The sequence below is a fragment of the Neolamprologus multifasciatus genome, chromosome 8 (assembly GCF_963576455.1).
Source record: "Neolamprologus multifasciatus chromosome 8, fNeoMul1.2, whole genome shotgun sequence".
Taxonomy (NCBI): domain Eukaryota; kingdom Metazoa; phylum Chordata; class Actinopteri; order Cichliformes; family Cichlidae; genus Neolamprologus; species Neolamprologus multifasciatus.
The window spans coordinates 5,158,208-5,180,491 of record NC_140446.1 but is presented as its reverse complement, the minus strand read 5'-3'; the positions used below and the strand labels follow the sequence as shown (position 1 = coordinate 5,180,491).

The window sequence follows — 22,284 nt, the reverse complement described above, 5'->3', positions numbered from 1 at the left end:
CTTCGGCAGGAAATGACTTCTCCGTGCAAGCAGTGTGATGTGGAGTGGATAAAGAAGGTGGGAGATGAGCAGTAAGTGACCACGGCAGATCTCTGGGAGGGGAGGGGGGGGGGGGGGGGGACTAAAGCTGACGAAGTAAATCTGAGGAGAGATGGATGGAAAGGAGGGAGGAAGGATACTGGTTGAGAAACTCAGAGGAGGCAACAGTGAATATAAGAAGACTGATGCGAGGATTAGGAGAATGCTTTCACCAGGAGCTGCTGCTCGTCTGTATTTTTACTCTCCCGCCGTGATGCGCTCAGGCCGACCGCCGGGGGCCTCGTTAGACAGTAGACGAGCTCTCCAGCACAGCATTAATACAAGGGTATTCACGTTTGGACACGAACACTGCATGTTATGTATTTTCCGCTGTGCGTGCATGAAACTTGAACTCCACTGTTTGTGTGTTTAACATTTAATCAAAGGAGGTTTGGAATGAAATTAGCCTGAGCAGCAGGGGGCAGTGTAAGCACAGCGTTAAGACTCCTTTCAGTCCATTTCCTCCTGTTTATTTAATAGAGACCCAGCTTTATCTTTGCATTTGTTCTTTTATTTTTATTTTATTTTTCCTCACATAAGCCATCGTAATAAATGCAGCTGGGAGTGTTCATGGCCCTGCCTGTGTACAACCAATGAGAGAAATATGTTTGCAACCGAAGGGGCAACAAAGTAGCTTTTTTTCTTCTTTTTTTTAATAACCCCCCCACAGATTGTCCCAGGCATTGCATGTTTACAAGATAGAAGAGGCAAGGAAGAAAAAAAGAACGAGAAAGAATGACAAAAAAAACCACATCATGTTGGGCAACTGACTCCCACACAGCGAAACCCCAGAAGTGTTTCGATGGGGTTCAAACTGAAAGTAAATAGTTTGCCAGCGAAGACAGTCTTAGTTTTTAGCTTTTAACAAGTGTGTGGTAGAAGCCTACTGCTTTTTCCAAACCTTGGTCACCTTTTGGTTTTACTCAACAATATCACCTACTCCCACTGATATGCCGCTACTTGGTTTCCTTGTGCTTTTTCTTGTAATTGGGCTCATTTAGTGTAAACTGCACAGATTGATATAGAAGAATTTTAGAATAGAACTGAATAGAATTTTGTATGTGCTGTTTAGGATATCAACACAGCTCCTTTGGCCTTCTTATAATCTAGAGAGCAGCATGTGTTTGAGTTTAATTAGCTTCCCTGATATTTTTGTAGTTGTTGTAACCAGTGAACAATTCCACAAATTAATTAGCACCTTTAAACGCAAGAAAAGTTATGAAATCACCTTCCGGCAGTGCAGCCGAGTTAATTTCGCCATCCGTTAGTCGCAAGGTGTACCTGTTTTTGTCATGTTTCGCTTTTTTTTAACCACTTCTCACCTTTCTGATCTTTTCCAAGTCAAAATTTTCATGATCGCATTTGTGGACTTTCGTTTGCCTCACTCATGACTGATAATACGTGAAGCAGCTTGCCTCACCAACCACAAGCCACACTGCAGAGACGCTGGCAGGCACCTGGCAGTACCCCCCCCCTACACATTATGCTATACTAATGTACACAGAGAGAATGACTAATTCGTCTTCAGCTTTGAAAACGTGAGAGCTGTTTCCAATAAATCACAGCATAATGATTTTAAATTCAAGCGGAATTCCCGTTTCTTGTTGGAAATTCAAACAAGTAAAAAAAACAATATTAACCAAATTCTGCAATGAATTCAAACTGGATATTTGTATGTTTTAGTACAGCTCGCGGGTATCTGTTTATTAATTTCTTAATGAAAAATTAGACGCATGAAACACAAGTGTTTGCTGGTGCAAACTGTATTGTTAGCATCACTGCAGCTTGGCGTGAGAACTGTTTGACACCTCTCTTTGTTTAGCTGAAAGTGCTTGAAACATAATGCAGAAGTACGTGTGTGTGTGTGTTTGGACTGCAGAGTGTGAAAAGCCCCCACCACAATTCAGTGTCTGTTAAACACCCACCCCTTCAGCGAGGTCCGAATTCTAGTTTCCCCATTTCTTCTAAGCGCAATAAATATCTTTATTTATTTGTTTATCTTTCCCCGAAACTTGGCCGCACATTGACAAGAAGTTTACCGCCACATCACGTGGACTACCAGGTATCCGCGTGTTACCTTCCGCCTCACGCCAGGTCCATTCTGTGAGCGGTTGAACAGTAGCAGCAGGTTTGAAAAACACGTTTTCTACAAAAAAGAGAGGGTCGGCGTCCACGGGCGCGTGCGGTGATGTCTTTTTTCTCGAAAATGTCTAATCCAAGATCAGATGTGAAAATCAGCCCACACTCGTCTCCCACACGAACATATACGACGTACATACCTCCGTTCCTGATCTATTCACTTGCAGGAGGCTTTTATCAATGCTGTATCAGCGTTATCGCACTCCTCCTACGCACTGTAGTGTACATGTTACAGTATGCACACATTTGCACACATAAATATAGGTGCGAGCCAAAAGGAGAGACGTATGCTGGCAAACATGTGCAGTAAGACACAAAAACACGCACAGGTCCTGGTTTCACAGAATAAACGACGCAGTTTATTAGTGATTAAATGCTTCGTGCACCCTTGCACTCGAGTGCAGGTGTTCACACATGGCCGCGTGACTTAGAGGTGTTGCATTCTCACCAAAGCCGTAAGACAAAGATTTTCAAAACGCACAAAATTGAAACGTGCGATAACACAAGTGTGAAAAGGAAGGGGTATGCCAATCTAAAGAGAGAATTTCACTATATACATCTGCATTTAGAAATAAAGCGCCTGAGAGCCAAGAGCCACCTGAGAGTACCGAGGAGAGGAAGCGAATACACTTTATCAGCCCTTTGGCGATATTGATATTGTACGTCACGCTCCACCCACCATGCCAGTAAGTAGCGTAAATGTTTGTTATTTTCCTACGGATGCACTGAATGTATCTGCGTGTTTGTGGCCGTTATTTATCCAAAGCCACAATTAGGATAAGGGTGAACTTTGACCTTGATTCAGCTCAGCATTAGTATCAGGTTCCACTAACTCGTACCACAAAGACGACGTTATTTGTAACATGGAGGGGGCTGAAGGGGTTTGATACCACCACTCGGTGTGAGTCACAGCTTTGGAAAACTAGGTGGGCCTCCAACACGAAGCCAGCTACCCAGTGGAAGTTATGACTTCTTTTTTATTTTTATTTTTTATTTTTTAACTGAACCGACTTCCCTGTCCTTACTCGAAGTTATTTTGTGCCAGGTGTTAAAAATATGCCAGGATGCAGTCCTCCGTTGGCATGGAAAGCATGTTTGTGCGTACACTTTTTTTGCAGATATCTTTAATAGAATACAGATATAGCAGTTCAGAGGATGATATCAGCACAAGCATATGTTTCTCTAATACATTCCCATGTAGCAGGATTACGCATGCAAGTGGGAGGGCTCAATTAAATTAGTGCGCGGGAGTGCCAGAGAACATATTTTTAATTTGACAGTGTGTTTTATTAGCCGTGTAGGACGCATGCATGTTCGTTCTTCGCTTCTTTTTTTGTGTCGGTGCTGCAGTCGAAGTTCAACTCTGCTCCTATTCATGCGATAGAAATCCCCAGTACATACAGATGTGTCGTTTGCAACTTTTTATCTGCCACGATCTCTATGGAGGAATGAACTGAGTCAGATTCTCATCAAGAGGCTAAATTTGCAGTGCTTTATCAGATCTGAGCCTGGCAACAATTTGGTGCCCGAGCGCAGCAAGCATCTTTCTTCACGCTTTCCTGTCTAACTGACGGTTCATATTTGCAATCACGAGATGTTTGAATTTTTTACTTTTATTGTTTTCAAGTTTTGAGAACAAAGCAAAGACTGATAAATGTGCCCCGCTGCGACATTTTAAAAGATGCAAATTCACTTATCCTTTTGTGGAACTACTGATAATGACGATTTCCTCTAAATGCAAGTCTTCATATAAGAAATTACTCAAATTAGTAGATTAAATAGATTATCTTGGTGGATTTCACGTTAGATTAAGGTTTCTATCTTGCAATAAACATGAAGAAATGAGTCAATTTCAGATCAAGACTGTAGAGTTTATAAAAGTTGGTGAGATAAACAGCCTTATCAGATCTGGGGTTATTGGTAGTGACTAACTACTAAAGTTGCTACATTCTTGTTGAACAAAACTGCTTATATCATGGCATCTAAACTGTCAGATAAATGCTTACAGTCTGTAAAGTGATTATTTCTCATATCCACTTGCTTAATACTAAATGGCCTCACATGAATTGATATTGCAGGGTTCAGATCAGTTTTTATACTAACAAAAAAGACAAAGTCATCTTGTTGCTAGGGTTAAAAGACACAGCCTTGTTTACGCTTCTTGAAATAGAGATGCTGTAGTCAGTATGGCCTCTCAGAGCCATGACACATCTTGAAATGGTGTGATTTTATGCACTTCAATTATACACCATGACATGAGATCTAAGAATTTAGGCCTGTCAATTCCTAATTTGCAGGTCCATGTCAGAGCTGCAAGATTCATTGAGTTTAAAGAGGAGATGCGTTTGTATTGAAGTCGCATGCATTCATTAAAAAATGGTTCAAAGTAATTAAGATCAGTGGTGTATATTCGACAGAGATTTGACAGAAATTACTATGTGTGTGCAATCGTGCGGAGTCGTAACATCTTCTGTTAACATTGTGATCCTCTATGATTAAAAACGATGGCGATAATGACACATTGCCTCGCTTTCTCCTTCAGGGTGAATTTGGCTCTGGCGTACACGGAGTTAACGGAGGAGCTGGGACGCCTCCGTGCGCTGAGCTCCAAGCAGACGGAGATCCTGAGGAAAGCCACGCAGGAGCAGGCTAGTCCAGGTTAGCATCGACAGTAAAAAAGCAAAACCCGCAGCACAGCAGTACATGAAGCTCTTCAGCTGAGATAACTGTGTTTTCCTAGTGATGAGGGAAGAATTTGCACTGGCTGTTACGCTGCACGATCTTATCTGTAACGGATGTGCGTGTGCAGGGATGTGCGTGTGCAGAAATGCGCGCGCTTCTTGTCACCTTGACCTTTAAATGGAATTCCACATTAAAACGATTCAACATGTTTGAGTCACACTAATATCGATATATTGTTGAAGTCGGCTTTATGTTTTTTTATTGCACTACAGTCAGTTGTCTTCTTGTGTCCATAGGTGTGTTTTATCCTTTTTTAAACACTGAAGCAAAGTCACATTTTAGGTTAACAAGAGTAAATCTTTAGATGCACATATTGATTAATTATCTTTAGTTTAGCTTTTATTTTACTACCAAAAGAACAGAGACAGATTATAGATCACAATTTTATTAATTTCTCACATAATTAATATAATTATTTTGTTTTTGTAGCTATTGCTTTATAACTAACGCAAGGATTTTAACAGCTGTTTTTATGGATGACAAAATTAGCTTAATTTACATTGTTCCAGAAACAAGAATGACTTGATGTTTAATATGATAAATATAATCTTATTATGCTTATAATTTAGATAATATTTAAATAAACAGGAACAGTGATAACTATTTTATTTTATTTCTAGTAATTACAAATATTATTTTAAATCTGAAGTAAATGGTCTCAGTCTACTTTTGTAATGTCAGTTGCTTATAACCAATTTTACACAACTGCAGAAGTACAGCATTCCTGCAGAGTTTCTGTCTAAGGCTTTTAGCTTAAAAGCCAAATCAAAGGCGAGGCCACCTAGCACATTTAAAGAACACGCGGGGTTCTCGGTACAAGTCGTGCAGTCACACAAGCTGCCCACCCTAGCAGCTTGCCGGCTATCAATAGCTTTCTTCGTAACACTGTAACCAGAAAATACAGTTTTTGTCTTTATTCGGACTCTGCATTCATTTCTAAGCTAAGCACAGCCATATTTGGCAATAGTAATGCACTTCAGCACTTCATTTGAATTCTTATAGGAAATCTGTACAAAGGCCTTCACACACTATAGCTGTTAGAGGTCTCACATTTTAGTCTGTTCACACTGTGGTAATAAAAAAAAGTACTTAGTGCTTGAAAAACAGTGTGCAGAGCGCTCTTGTACGGCGCTAGCCTTCTCGATTTGAAGCAGTCGTTTCAAAAGTATTTCCCCCGTGAGTGTTTAAGGGTGTTATTATTATCACTGATGCATCAAAGTCAAAGTACAGTTTGCAGTTTACCACTATGGTAGTCGGTTCATGTAGAACATTTTTTTAGAAGAGCTGTCATGTAAGTTTTCCATCAGCACAAGTTACGTAGAAATGACATGTTCATAAATGATCCAGGAAGCAGACAGTAAATACCAAATTTGCCACAACATCAAAGAATTGCTAAACCTATGGCTGAGACATTTATGGCATTGATTACTTTAAAAATCCTAAGCAAAGAATTCAACAGAAGAATCCAATACAAATCAATCAAAACACCTGTAAAAACCAAACTATAAAAAGAAGCGAATGTGACAAATTAAAATGTCAAACAGAAACAAACTGAGTTTTTCAGTGCATGAAAGCCTATTTAGTGGTTGATTACTTAATAAAAATATACAAACACGTAGCATTACAGTAGTTAGAGACTTCCGATACTTCTGATCTACCAACTAATTGAATAATATGAGTTTGCAATGTGGTGAAAGAGCAGTATACTCAGTTGTATGTTTGAATTGCAGTTATTGAAGTAAACACTGATAAAGTAGTATTTACCTAAGTTTTTAGCTATTTCATTGGAATAAATGTCCTTCAGTGTAGGTGCGCTTAAAAGCACAAATAATTAATATGAAAGTTTGATATAATCAGAGCTCTCAAACATTGAAACACCTAGCTAAAATCTATTTAAACACATCACATGGACGTTTTTGCTCATTCCATTCATGTGGCAGAAAATAACTACTGGTTGTGATTTGTTGCAGCTGTTTTCTCATTAAAACAAGTAAAGATAGGAACTCACACAGACACGTTGTGGAGTAAAACCTAAAAGTGCTAAACGCTGGCAACACCTTTCTCTTCCTGTGCGCATATTCACACACATAGCTAATGTCTCGCAACTGTGCATCTACTACCTACCACAAACCAAAAAATACCACACACACTGACAGTTTGTAAATGCTACAAACTGGAAAATAATGTTTAAAAAAAATGCCTCAATGAATATGTGCACGTTTTTACGTAGCTAGCAGCGGGGAAAACACAGAAAACCCCAAGCTTCATCTGAGTTCTCCTTAAACCCGGGGCAACTCTCACAAAGCTGGAAAAAGCCTCTTATATGCCACTTCTGTTTCATTAGTTGCAGGATATGATTCCCTCCTGGATATCTGTAACGCAAACAAATATTTTTCATGAATTGTTAAAATATTCAGGGAGGTGGGAATTTGCGAGGAGCCATTAAATTTCTCCTGGGTGTTGTATGAGTTAAGGAAAGTAGTCCCATTTGACTGTGTTTTTCTCATTCAAAGAGCGCTTGAGAGCACAAACGCCCCCTCCCTTTTTACACCTCAACCAATCAGCCATAAATGATGTTTCCTCTTTGAAATGGGAAGTGGAGCTGAAGTGGTGACTACAGGGCTGACTGACTCATCAGCATATCTTGTAATTACAGGAAATACTACAACTGTACTTGTGCAAATAAATCTTTTTTTATGAATATACAGGGGAACATAATGTGCATCTCTATTAAGTGACTATCATGTCATATCATCTGAAGAAAGGTTTAGAGCCTTACAGAAATGTCATCTAATAAAATAATGGTATCATTGCCAAATAATGAGCTGTAATGAAAATGTTATGTTTATGTATAATTAAAGTGGCGAATGAATCAGTTTCCTTTTCTTCGCATTGCGCCAAAAAAATAGTGGAACAGAATCATATAAGTGACTGTTTGGGAACAAAAGCTGTTGTAAGTGTGTACTCTATTATTGCGCAAGGCTAAATGTGCATTGACACCTGAGGACTTGTGTTGGTTATTGTATTCACAAGAGCCACAAGAAACACACACCAGTGAGTGATACGTGTTGTCTCACAGCTGTTGTTCGTTTTAAAGGTGTTACATGAGGTTTGGGTCAGGGTTCTATGCACGCCACTTCAGGTCTTGCACAACAATGTGTACCCGGTGTCCAAAAAGAAACGGTTATTTTCATGTTGAAACAAAAACGGGGCTACTACTGTTCGCTAGCAAAAATGCTAGCAAACTAATTGGAACGATCTCCCCTATAAACAGCTCCAGCCAAATGGTCTGAATGTTAGCTTGCAGACAGATTCAACACTACTAACATATTTTTTGGATTGTCACCTCACTGACTGTTTTGGGGTTTAAAAGTCGTAGCGAGGTCAGAACCAGTCAAAATCTGTAATTTATGTCACCTTTTGCGCAATGTAGTTCTTTTACCAACCAGCAATCTGTTTAATAAAACAAAAAACAGATGTAAGTAGGAAATACAGCTCTGTGAAAGTCTTGAGTCACCCCTCATTTCTTTGGACTTTACTCGGAAAACGGGACATGACACGTGACACGTGCAAACATACATGGGAATATAGAACAGAAGGCAAAAGCTGAATTTGTACACTTTAGAGCAATATTTGGTTTGACTTTATTCCTCAACACAGCATGAACTGTTGGTTTCTTAATATTTCTTGAAGTATTCTTCAGGAATAGTTCTCCAGGCTTCTCAAAGGAATCCCAAAGATGGTTTTTTTGGATGTTGGCTACTTTTTGTGTCATCCTTTGTCAGGGTGCTTTAATAATGTCGAAGTCTGGGGAGATCAATCAATGACTGATAGTGTTTCATTGTATGTTTTTCTATTTAGGTATGCTTTAGTGGGATGATCTGATATCGTCGTGTTGGTGTTGTTCCCAGATCATCATGAAAATGTTGTTCCAGGTTCAACATTGCAAGTGACCAATCACATTATTGTGACGTTATTCTTTTGCGCACCAACCCATTCGTGCATTTATGAAATTCCAATGTTGCAAGGACAATATCAATTCTGCTTAGCGTTTATTAAAGGGTTAGGGTTAGGGTCAGGGTTAGGGTCCGTTGATCGGCGGACAAAGGCGGTTTCTCGCAGCTTAAGTACACTTTTTTGTTTTACGCCGGTTTTTCCCGAAGTCGCAAAAGTATGACATCACAACATTCTGATTGGTCACTTGCAATGTTGATCCTGGAACAACCTTTAGTATGATGATCTGGGAACAACACCAACACGAGGATATCAGATCGTGCGCTTTAGTGTGTTTGGGATTGCCATACTTAATGCATGTTGGATCAAAATACCTTTCTGCATTCATAATTTCATTACATAATCAAACGTGAAAACATCTCTAACGCTACTGACTAAAATGCAGCCATTAAACTGTGGTTTACAGCTGGCTGTAGATGCTCACTATCGTACCTATTCTTTGACCTCGGTTTTCAGATCCTTTTAATCTGCTTCAGGTGATTTCTTTTAAGGACACACGACACACCATGCCAGGATATGCCTGGCTTGTAGTTAATATCTCTTTGAGAATCACCTTGCTGATGCAAAATTAGAATTTTATGTCTGTCAAACTGTGTTACCTTTGGCCTTTTTGGAGATTTTTACTTTGTTAGAAGTAACAAAGTACCTAAAGATTAAAAAAATTACAAATTGCCTCTAAGTTGTTTGTCACATGTAGACACAACAATGGTTCGTGCTGTGAGTTTGGTGCCTTTTATATGCTTAACCGATTTCCAAACTTTCAGAAAGCCCAGACAGCTATTGCTCAAGACCACCTCAACATGGTCTGGCTCCTTGGAAGCAAAATAAAAAGAAAGTAGAGGTGGCTTAAGACTTTTGCACAGTGATGTATGAAAAACAAAACATGAAAACTGTTTGAGTGTTTATTCCTGACAGACACGAAGTAAACTGACAGCCCACTTGCAAGAAGCACTGGTTGAACTTCCAGTAAATAAATATATAGTGTGTACTGCAAAGTACAACTGAGCTCTGTGTATTGATTTATGTTGTCCTGTATACGTAACAGCAGAAGTAGAGCTAATGTGTTTTCCATCATGCCTTCTGTGTGAACAGTTTTGGAGCTTCATGAGATAAAACACTATTTATCTCTTTCTTTGTGCACCGGTTGAACAGGCCTTAAAAGAGTGTCGCTGAAGTTTTAACTCTTGTCCATAGTGTGTAATGAATTAGAGCATGTTGCTAAGATGCATGCAAATCTTGATTGTTTTTTTCCTTTTTGTTTCCTCAGTCCAGCTTCACTCTCCCATACACCACCAGCGCCACTCCCCAGTATCGCAGCGCCACTCGCCCATTCCACAGCGGCATTCTCCAGTCCCGCCTCCGCCGCACCACTCTCCTATTCAGCAGCGACGCTCTCCGGTGCTGCAGCGCCTCTCCCCGGACATGCACCGCCGCTCACCCCTGCTGGACGTGAACGATGGACCAGCCTCTTACTCCTGCCGACCACCCAGCCAGCACCTACGAGCCAGCTTTCAGGGTCGTCGTAGTTACTCAGAGGTTGCCGATCCCTCAGCTTACCAGTGCCCGCCCCGCTTCTCTCTGGACCCAGTTTCCACCCTGCCGAAACCTCGGCCCTATGTTGAGAGCTACGCAAAACAGCAGTCCCAACACATAGGCTCTCCCCATAGTAGACTGCAGCACAGAGTGTCCCCATCTCCCCATCAAGGTGGCGCAGGGGGAGACGGAGGCCATGACGAGAGCTCCATGCGCCACTCCAGAGAGATGCCATTTCCACTGTCAGAGGTGGCCCACCTTCACTTTGAGCCCCCTCCTCCTTCCACACCAGCCCCTCAACCACCACAATCCTCAGAGGATGAGGAGGAGTGGACCTGTCCGCATCCCATCAGCCCTCCGAGGACACTGGGCGTGCTCTCTGCTGCAGTGCCCAGCGGTGTCATGAGGGGCCCAGCGTCCTGCTCAGCCTTTCCCGTCCCTCAGAGGTCTAACACCCTCACCTGTCACCCGCAGCCAGGGTACATGTCAGCAGAGCATGCTCAGTCCTGGCCTTCAATCAATGTGAGTTTAAATAAAGTTTATTACATATATGTAAATAGTGTTGGGGAGTAACGGAATACATGTACCGCCGTTACGTATTTAAAATACAAAATATGAGTAACTGTATTCCGTTACAGTTACCGTTTAAAAAGGTGGTATTTAGAATACAGTTACTTTGTTGAAATAAATGGATTACACGGCGGTACTTCCCTGTTTCATATTGTGGCGGGTCAGGACTGTTTGGGTTTTGTTTGACAGCTACGTCCTGCTGTTCCAGGTGGCAGTGTTACGGTTGCCATGGTTACAGGGTGCCGCTCTCTCTCTGCGTGTTTCCTGGGTGAGAGAGCGCCTGTTGTTGTTGTTCTAAGCTAATAGGCAGAATGCTACAGGTATAGCTCTAAAGAATGTAGCATCATGGGCAGTGTAGTCCGTGCTGCAGGGAGAATGGACTGCCATACCCGTTATGTGTCTGTGAGCGAGGGAGGGAGAAAAAGGAAAAGTACGAGCTGTCATCGAGCAAAAACGGGAGCTGGAAGCATGTAAATATAATAATAACCACTGCAGCCAAGAAGAGTGCCTGACGAGCCCAGTTGTAAGTAAGCTATTAAGACTCGACTGTACACTGTGTTCGTGTTTTCCTCCAAAAACAATAAGTTCTGTTGGAGCAGCCTTTCAACGCCTCTCTCTGTCTCTCGCAAGCAAAGTTGACCCAGACAACAAAGTAAAGCTAGTTTTCGGCTACGAGCCCGACACCAACCCGACGTATTAGCCAGAGGTCCCTTTACTACGGTTCGGAGCCGCGGACCTTCAGTAACAGTAATAAATCACAGCAATAGTACATTCATGTAGTTGTAAACAGCATGATAATATATTAAGTAATCCAAAGTATTCAGAATACGTTACTCTCATCGAGTAACGGAATACGTTACAGAATACATTTTGGGGCATGTATTCTGTAATCTGTAATGAAATACATTTTAAAAGTAACCTTCCCAACACTGTATGTAAACCATAAACATTAGACCTGATGCATGTTTGCGTTACTTTAAAAACATTAACTAGCACTCGGTGTCAATTTTATCAGTGCTGCAGTTGTCGCAGACCCATTTTAAAAATTTCCACTAAGGGTAGCTTGCTCATGCTTAATCATCTTAAAGTCCGTGCCATAGTTCCTTTAAATGAACATTTTAAAGAAATATTGAGAAATACATTTCTCAGCTTTCTTGTGAGCGACTAGAAGTTTGATACCAATCTTATGACTTTGCATTTAATACAGAGATGGAGTTGAGATGTGCTTAGACAAACTTAGCAAAAAGGGGGAAACAGCTTACCCAGGCGTGTGTGAAGTTAAACCACATGCCTAAAAACAATCCTTCAGATATGAAAATGTACATATTTTAATTATTTAACCTACACAGAAAAAAAACAAATGCACAAATCCATATTAGGATATAATAAAAAGTCATCTAATCCTTACCAGGTTAACCTTGGACGAACAGTAACACATGCTATATTACACCATGTCATTATTTATCTAAAGGAAAACGAAGCCAAAATGCAGAAACACTATGGGTAAAACATTCACGATAATTGCCAGTCTTCCTGGGAGTAGACGTCCTACGAAATTCACCCCAAGGTCAGACTGTTCAATGCTCAGAGAACCTGCAAAACAACCTCAGACTCTTCAGGCCTCGGTTAGTGTGTTAAATGTGAAACTTCATGACAGAACAATTAGAAAAATAGAAAAAGAACATGGAGGCACAAGTACATGGTGGACATGCTTGGCCACAATACCCAGCGCTTCCTTTTAATAAAAAACAAAGTCACCAGATCATTACAAACACCAGACACCAAATCTCAAGCACGGTAGTGGAGGCATGATGATTTAGACTTGACCTGGGCAACCTGCAGTCATGTCCTGTCCATGCTTGAATACTCTAGATAAAAAAAAGTGAGGCCAATTGTTCAACAGCTGAAGTTTAGCTAAAATTGGATCATGCAAAAGAACAATAATCCCAATCACAGCAGCAAACCAACAAAGGAATGGGTGAAAAAGAAAACAAATCAAGGTGTTGCAGTGGTCGAGACAAAATTAACTGAAGTGAAATGCTGTGGACCTTAACACACAGAAGGACCTTAACGTGAACTTAAGACCTCCAAGACCTTAACAGAGCTGTGCATAAATAAATACTCAAAAGACTCAGTTAACTGAATCATTGTTGTTTAGAAAAGTGGGGGAAAGCCCTCTGAAAATATGAAGTCATGCATAAAATAATAAGGTTTCAGGTTATACTTGGTTTGTCATATACTTCTTACATAGTTTTTCTTGAATGGATAATAACATGGAGTAATGTCACATACTGATGTTCTTCTGAAATTAATATTTAAATAATTTTAGAACCAGATTGTTTTTTTATTGTTGTCCTGATAATTAGTAACTGAGCTGGTCTGCTGTTTATTCTACTTGCACTCTCAAAGCACTTCGTTACACTGTAACAGCAACTCCAGGTTCAGTATCTTGCCAGAGGATATTTTGGCATGCAGACTGGAGCAGCAAGGGATTGAACCACCAACCTTCCAATTAGTGGATGCCCCGCTCTACCCCTGAGAAACAGCCGCTGAATAAATGAGACAATTTCCTCTAATATTTTCCAGGTTAGAAAGATTATTCACCAAAACAGACCAAAACAAACTGTGTTCATGTGTTGTTGGCAGAACAAGTCCTAACAACAGTTATGTCACATCTGTGTTAGAGAAGAAAGACACCCTACATTTTGGTTAATTGACATTCAATTAGACGTGTTGGTGACTGTATTTAATTTATGATAGCACAACTCTGCTTATTTCCCCCTCTGTCCACATTTTAAGATAAACTGACTATACCGAGGCGTATTTGTGGTGTTTATAAAGCCACAAAGTCCTCAGATGGAGAAGGCTGAAGAGAATAGATGAGTCAGTGAAAAGTCAGACTTTTACACATGAAGCCGCAGTTCTTTTCCGATTTCCTACTGACAATCTTGGTTTTCTTTAACCATGATGATGCACGTTCCTTAACCTTTAAAGGGAATCCACTGATTTCCCCCCGACTACAGCGTGTTTACAGTTCCACGTTTGTATTATTGCATTTTCAGTGGGACAAAAACATAAAAAATTACCTCAAACTATGTCACTACTTCCTTTTTGAGGGTAAAGTACAAAGAGTACACTCTATCTGAAGTGCAGATGTAACCAGTGTAACGTCACTCATTGTTTTATGAAATCCAGTTCTAAGTCATCATGAGTAAACTGTGGATCTGACTAAACAGCACTTGAAACCATAACTTATAGGTTGTTTTTCATAGACTTCTATGAAATCACACTTCTTATTTGAAAAAAAATCACAGGAGTCACCCCCTGCTGGACATAAAAAGGACTACACTTCCAAGTATTTGCCTGTTTTTCCGACATCCATCGTCTCTACAGTTTATGGGATGTTGGCTACAGAAGCTCCTTTTAACGTAGCTCACCTAAACTGTGGCTCATCACTGGATTGCAGTGGGTTCACTGGGTACTTTTGACAAGCAGAGAAAGAATGGGCTTAGAAACACACCACATATGATCTGAAAGCTCTAAATATAAAGGGGAGCACTTACGCTAATTTCAAACGCCATATTTTTAATTCTTGGACTCTACTAGTGTAGCATGACTCACAATTTTACAAATAAATCTCATACCAGCTTTGGTGTAGTCACTCAGTTCATCCACTTCCTGAAACAAGCTGTTGTAACTGCCTTCCCCCTGCCCTTTCAGGCAAGCTTGCACAGCAGGTAGGTGGAACTATTGTGCTCGCAGCCAGAGCTAAGGATATCCCTTCTCTTTAAAATCATAATCGGCCAATAATAGCACTGAGAGCAGACTAAAGTCTGAGCTTTAGGCGTATTAGGATTAATTGTAAATCTGCTGGCCTCATTTGAAATTTAATATCAGTATTCACTGCTGTAGCAGTGTATATATACAGTCCCAGGTACTACAGCCTCAGATGAGCAACTGTGTCATTATTTATTTCTACGTACAAAAGTAGTATGTTGAAAACTAAGTACACGCTTACTGTTTCCATATTACATAGAATTAAGAGGCTAATCGAGTAATCAAATACAGGTATTTAACTGATCGTTAGCAAGTCATACAGCAGCTTTAACGTCAAGCAATCGCTCTGTGTATGACTTTTTCTCACATCATTGTGGAGGAATTTTGGTCCCCAGTGAATTCTTTATTATGTGGTAATATGCAAAACCTTAGTACTGAAAGAGGGCGTACTTTCTTTTTCGTATGAGTGCATGAGAGAAACAAACTCATAGCAGGTCCTCTTTAGCGTTAAATCATGAGGATCACGATGTACTTAAGCAACAAAATCAACAAAAAAGAAGCTTGAAGATGGTACTGATGTTAAGTCGCCCTTATTAAGAAAGCAAATACACATATTTCTCACAATTGTGAACTATTTTTTCTAATATATTAAACCCACCTGGGTTTACTACAAGTTTGTCTCTTTTTAAAAACCTTTTGCGTAAGCCTGAATTCATCGCTTACCCTGCAATGATGAAACTGTGAATCTGCCTCCCACAGACTGACTAATACTATCCTGTGAAGTGAGTACGCTGAGGACTGCGTGTGATTTGACCTGATAGTGACTACATGTCCATACCTGTGTGTGTGTGTGTGTGTGTTTTGCAGCTCTGGATGGAGACCGAAGAGAGTGACATGAGGAGCTGCCCTCTCTGCCAGCTGATATTCCCGGTCGGTTACCCTGACGATGCCCTCATCAAGCACATCGACTCCCACCTGGAGAACAGCAAGATATGATTGTCATGGCAACCAGCCCGCGCACATCTGCGCTCTCTTCTTATAGATTATGTAAGAGATTAGCAGACCTGGCTAGAGAGGAAGTCAAATGTACACAAACAAGCCATCCATTTAGGGTGTGAACCAGTTAGCTGCTGTATGTGTGATGCTATAGGTAGAGATGCAAAGTGGCGCAGAGGTTTATTTTATTTTGGAGGAATTTAAAAATAGGTCTACATGCAGAGTCCCTTACTGATTGCCCTTAAGACAGATCTGCCTGTATAATCACTGGCTCTGGTTGCTGCTATTTGTTTAAAAGTCTTGTTGTGCAGTGTTCAGGCAATTTAGGGTATTGTGTCGTCTTTTTTTTTAAATTATTATTATTATTCTTTTTTCTTTTTCCGCTAAAGTGTGGATTTGATTTAGCAAAGTAAATTGTGAGAGGCACACTGGCAGGTTCAGGGGCTCTGCATGCCAAAATGTTTGTCCAGCAGTAAAAGTTCAGGGAGCTATGGCGCAACTATTCTCACCACTTAGCTTTAAATATTCCTGCTTGGAAATTTTCTATCTCGCACAGACACACACATACACACACAGACGCGCACTGCAGTTTATTTTACAGAGGACCCTGCGCAGTAAGTGCCAAGGACAATGCCCTGGTAGAAGCTGGTCTAATGAGATGATCAGACAGCCGTACGAAAGCATGCGGGGAAAGTCGTTTTAAGTTTCTGACGCCGAAGGAAGGAAATGCCAGTTTCACTTCTCTGAAACAAGGAAGTTTGGCAGTTAAGAAAGTATAAAACATTCCAGTCTTTCATTTCATCTGCTGAGAAAAAAACTGACAAACTGGAGAACATGAATCTGAAAGGATGTGTGAGTGAGCCAGAAAGCTCCAAATTTTGTGTTTTGATATTGCCCTGCAGGGCGGGGCACCGATGAAAGTACTTTAAGAGGAGGGAAATTTTAGTCAGTATATACCTTTTATGCTTGCAGCCTGTTCAAATCGTATCTTAGCCCTTTCAGTTAGCATAGTCTATACAATGTATCAGTTTTCAGTCCCTATATATATTTTCAATATGTAATTTACTATTTATATTGTCTATCTGTAAGGCAAAAAATATGAAGTTATATTTTTGCAAATGTCAACGCACCACATGTCTCATGCTGGTGAAAAAGAATCTTTCCCATGTGCTTACATGCTGCTACACACAGCAGACTCAAAGCTCAAAATCCCACCGAACGGGATACTTTCTGTACAAAGAATATCAACTGGGATTCTTCTCAGTCTTCCTCCAGATCTGACCTTCGTAAAAGATTGATGTCACGACTGCCCAGACCGCCCAACAAAAAACGAAAACACACAGCTGGTTGCATGAGATCAAGACATCTGACCTGCTTTGAAGAAAAAGTGGCAGGCTTTTTAGTGTACTATTTTTACTGTCTCAGAGATCTGACATCAAAAACACCATCGCCAATCAGCAAAGTTATCTCTCCAGGGTTTAAGCAAAGACGAGACTCTTCTTTTGATACATGTGTTTAATTTTTACCACAAGGGAACTCAAGATCTCTTTGTGGGACCTGAACTTTTTGAACACAAAAAGTGAAAACAACAAAAAAAAAAACACAGTTACACTGATGTCAGCTAATCCGAGGCTTTCAGTTACATGTGCAGTTTCTAACGTTTGGGGATGTCCCTACAAAGCCAACCATGCATCTCAACTGGTTTGAAGTTACTGAAGAGAGGAACGCAGCAGATTAGAGCACACAGGGCAGCGACTGTGACCGCAGGATGACGATGGACGTGTACCATAATGTGACGCACTCTTGAGCAAATCACTGAATCACTGCAAACTCTGGATGCTTTGAGTTTCCTGTGAATGTTTAGAGGAAAGAGTTTTCCAAATGGATCAAAGAAATGCCAGTTTAAAGGACGACTCTGGTTTATTACCACTTGCCTCTTAATTTATCAGGTTTTAACATTTATTATTGGTTCTGATGACCCTGCAATCATCTGCTTCACTGCTGAAAATTCAAAAAATCTTACTAATCAATCAAGCTCTCTCAGTTTTCTCAATATTGTGAACACTGGCATTTTTTAAATGTTGCATGCCGTAAGCTGACTTCAATTGATCACTGAAATTTATTTTTAAAACGTTAGTGACGGACTCAACAGTAAAGTTCTGAGGCATTAGCAAGCTAGTTAACTTATTAGCATACCACCAGGTTTAAATTTTAACAGATGTGTTTGCACTGCTGAGTTCTGCAAAGTTCATATTCTAACTGAAGAGGTTAAATCAAAGGTACTTGCTGGTAGTCACTCGGTGAAATTGGTTGCAAAAAGGTATATAAGGCGCTACACCAAAAGCCTCCTCGTGATTGTCTTGGAGTGTAGGAGATTGCCGTCTTCGTCTACTTTGGATGGAAGACACTGACTTGTCTGTAAAGCTTTGCCAACTACTTGGTAATTTGGGTGCAGAACTGAAAACTGTGCAATGCAAAACAGAGAATCAGGCTATTTGCCTTCAAAGTAAAATTTGCGTCATTTGAAACGTGTCGGTTTCAGTGGTAAAGTACAGCTTTTACTTTGAAGGCAAACGTTCTCCGTTTCTGTTTTGTGTCGCACTTTTTCAAGTTTCGTTACTGCTAAGTGGTTAGTTAGAGAAGTTGGCATCCTCCAGTGACCACAGCAGTATATTAGTGACCAAAGCAATCACGGGGAGGTTTTTGTTGAAAAGCCCTGTTTTAGTTAGTGACTCTAATCTGCCGGTCGCTGTGCTGATAAACGTCTTCAGCACTGTAAAATTAGCAATTTGATCCAAAACAATCACATCTTTCAAATCCAAGTGAAGTGGATCTGGTGCCTAAGCCTCACCAACAAGCCAGCAAACCTTAAAAACTGCACCAGATGAGACTCAAACACATCTACCAGCACACCTTACTTTTGCATCGGGTGACTCATGATGCTTTTTTTGCTGTTTTAAAGTGGAAATTATAACTCAGAAAAAGTCACCATCCACTGCTACAGACTTAAAAGTGTTTTAAATATAGTACTGAAGATTTTTATTTATTGATTATTATTATTGGCATTGCAAGAGAGCAGAGCAAGGTTAGAAAGTCATTATGATAACAGTCACTCAGCATTATCACACCTTTTTCAAAATGTATTTAAAGAAAGAAAGAATGCATATAGTACACATCTGGAATCTCCAACAACACAAGCTGTCGTCTGAGCTCATCTCGATCGTCTAAAAGCTCGCCGTAAACAGGAATCTGTTACACTTTAACCTTACCTTCCATTTGACGTGAGTGTGTTACAAGCTGTGGTTCTGTAACTTTGTTACTTTTGGAATTTTCTTGATCTAAAATTGAATGTAAAAAAAAAACTTGTCTGATTTACTTTAAACGCTCTGTGTTGTTGTGTCGTTTGCATGAGGTGTTAACAGGGGTCTTTCAGCGGCGAGGTCATTGTCATCTTGTAGTTCAAATGCCTTCCATGGATGATTCATTTTCTTTCTTTTCTTTTTAAAATAGGAGCAAGGTGGGGGGGTGAAGAGAGCTCTATTTAACACCTCTGCTAACCAATTTCCTGGGGGAAAACCTAAACTATTAAGAATTTCACAAGAAAATGGTCAGGTTCAGAGAAGTTCAAAATAAGTGCATGTAGCAGATTTCCTTAATTCTTGCATTAAATTGATGACGGCTTGTGTTTCCTGCCCAGTCTGATACTTAAGAACAGGGAGGTGATTACAAACTTATTGATGCTAAAAAGAACTGAATTAAAATAAACCAGAATTGTCCTTTAAAACTGCATCCTGAGTAACTTCAGAGCAGTTCTTGACCATTAAATCGAAGAGGGCTTTCATGGCTCCAGAGTATTCTATATACTGTCTGTACAGTTTGTAACTATATCACTCTGTGTACAATATTTAAAGCTGTGTATAGACAGAATTTTTGCAAGTGTGTAATACTAATGAAACATGTACTCTATTACTCAACAACTTCAAATTGGAGTGTCTGTAAATCAGTATATACACATAATCCTAATCAACACCACACTAAATATGAATTATATGTGAGTTACATGCCAGTACTACCCTACAACTTTACTCACTACTTACTTTTACTCACTAAGTAGCGGTACTTTCTATATTCAAGTGATATCCAAAAACACGGTTGCAGCTTTCAGAGAAAAACCTGTGTTTGTCTTAAAGTTTCGGTCCTTACAGAAACTTTTTGACACATTTTTTTCCGACTTGACTGATAATTCAGCAACGACACGAGAATCAAAAACATGCACAGCTGTTTGTCTTTGTGGAGGAAGATGATGCGACGTTGCACCATAAAGTATTTGTGCACCAGTAGTACATGATACACTTTAATGTAAAGGGGACCTATTATGCTTATCCTTTTTTTTTATAGTGGATGTTCATCTTTAAACGTGACCAAAGTTTCAAATAATGAGGTCTGTGTAGGTACAAGTAATCCCTTCGAGCCAAAAGCTCAGGCATTTTAGTTTTTGAGGGGCAGCCAATCAACAGAAAGCTGCTTTAAAGTGTGCAGGACAGGATGTAATGACATAGTTTCAGATAGAAGTGAATTTTAATGAAGGGTCAATCATGCAATGTTACTCCAGTAGAGTCCAAAATAGCATAATATGTCCCCTTTTAGTTAAAACATGATTAAATCACTAAGATGTGTACTTTTTCTTATGACTGAGGACCTATGTTGGCTCAGAACCAAAGAAAATAATTTCCTGTCGTTTCAAAAACTGAGGGTTTGCTTGGCAGGTAGTTCATGTCATGTATGGGAAGATGCTGCACTGTGGTTCATGCCGTCTTGTGCTCAACCACAAACGTTTTGGCCAGCAGCAGCGGTGCAGAATGATCACACCCTGCATGAGTTCACAATGCGATGCACACGGATGTTCACACAACAACACATTCGCGCATGTACGAGCCGCCCCGAGGCCCACCGAGTGAAGTTTAGAATCGCCGGTTCAGGGTTTTAAATGTTTAATTTCTGGTTTTTGTTTCCACCAGCTGCCATGGTTTAAAAAGTCAACGTCAAAAGCTAAAAACATAGCGCTTTCTTCTTATTTCTCGTGTTTTAACAGCAAACTGGCTCCTTTGGTTTACTCAGGAGGCTAACAAAGACAGAAAAAAAAGATCAGCTTTGCCAGCGTTAAAGATTAAATAGATTTCTTTGTCATGAAATCTCAGTCTCAATTTCTTTCAGATTTACTCAGGAGACACATAGCTAGGTCCAACAAAGAGCTGCAGCTGAAATCAAGTCAGTTTTCTGTTCTCGTGTAGCTCCACTTGCCCACGAGTAACTATGTGAGTCAGGTTGTCTAAATGCGAAACCTTCATTGCACACGGAGACCTCGGCACTAATGAACTCTCCGCAACACTAATGAGAACTAATATTTATGTGTTTAAGTAACGTGTGGTGGAGCGACGCTGCTGGCATTCAACAAGTTTAATGAACACAAAGAAAACAACCACAGAGCCACACAAAGAGGCCGCTTTTCTTTCTCCATCTCAATCTCTCTGTTTGTAAATATTCCACTAAATAAACTGAAACTTGCACTGAAATGAAGTGTGATCGTGCTTCTTTACGCTCGCACCGTGATGTCATTTCCTCAGCTCCATTTCACATCCTGTTTTCGTTGACCAGTATTAATTTTAGAGCTCCAGTTGCACATTGGAGCTACAGGTGTTGTGAAGATAAACTGCATGTTTTTCTGCACTTTAGATAAACCTTCAGAGGTGCAAATACTGCCCTGGAATATAAAACTATGATAAAATAACTGTTTTCTGTGTAAAAAGCAGTTAGAACGTAGACACAAACGTGTAAATTATGGCTTTACATAAGAATGCAGCTAAACTAGAATAGAAATTAGTATTTAAAGCTTTAATTTCTTGCAATAGAACACAGATTTCCAACAAGTACGTAAAAGGAAGCATGAATATTTGTTTTAGAATAACGTAAATCTACTGAGCATGAAAGACCGCGTTCACCTCTTGGTGCATGTTGTGCCCGTGACGCGCGCTGTAATGATTTTATGTCCTTGAAACATGCAAAAGGTGCATAAACACAAACATAAGCTGTGCTGTTGTTGTGCTTGACGAGTCCTTGAGAGTAGAAATTATGCTGTTAGTTTCAGTCAGCAGAGAAGCTGTTTTTGCTACAGAGCGAGCCGAGATCATTGCGAAAATACATCGCACCTTCATCACCGTGTAAGACCTCTCTGATGTTGTGGGTACGACACGCTGCAGAGGATCAACTTAAAAAGAAATACACTGACAGAGACCTCAAACAGTTCTGTCTGTTAATGTGATGACAGCTGATAAATTGTGTTTTTTATGAGTCACTGAGATACATCTAATCTTTCTTAATGATATGTTTTAAAAGAGGATGAAGTTGCAGCAACTGATGTGATAGAAAACATCACAA

General features: G+C 40.1%; 1 protein-coding gene across 2 annotated transcripts in view; it reads left to right on the top strand.

Moving 5' to 3' along the window:
* tbkbp1 (TBK1 binding protein 1) overlaps positions 1–21,422 on the top strand; it is a 79,834-nt gene extending 58,412 nt beyond the window's left edge. For both annotated transcript variants that reach the window (XM_085169629.1, XM_085169630.1), the window contains exons 7-10: positions 10–71; positions 4,760–4,875; positions 10,241–11,028; positions 15,721–21,422. In XM_085169629.1, the coding sequence (XP_085025755.1) occupies positions 10–71; positions 4,760–4,875; positions 10,241–11,028; positions 15,721–15,849 (1,095 nt within the window). In that variant the 3' untranslated portion in view covers positions 15,850–21,422. The remainder of the gene's footprint in view (positions 1–9; positions 72–4,759; positions 4,876–10,240; positions 11,029–15,720) is intronic.
* Positions 21,423–22,284: the final 862 nt, after the last annotated feature.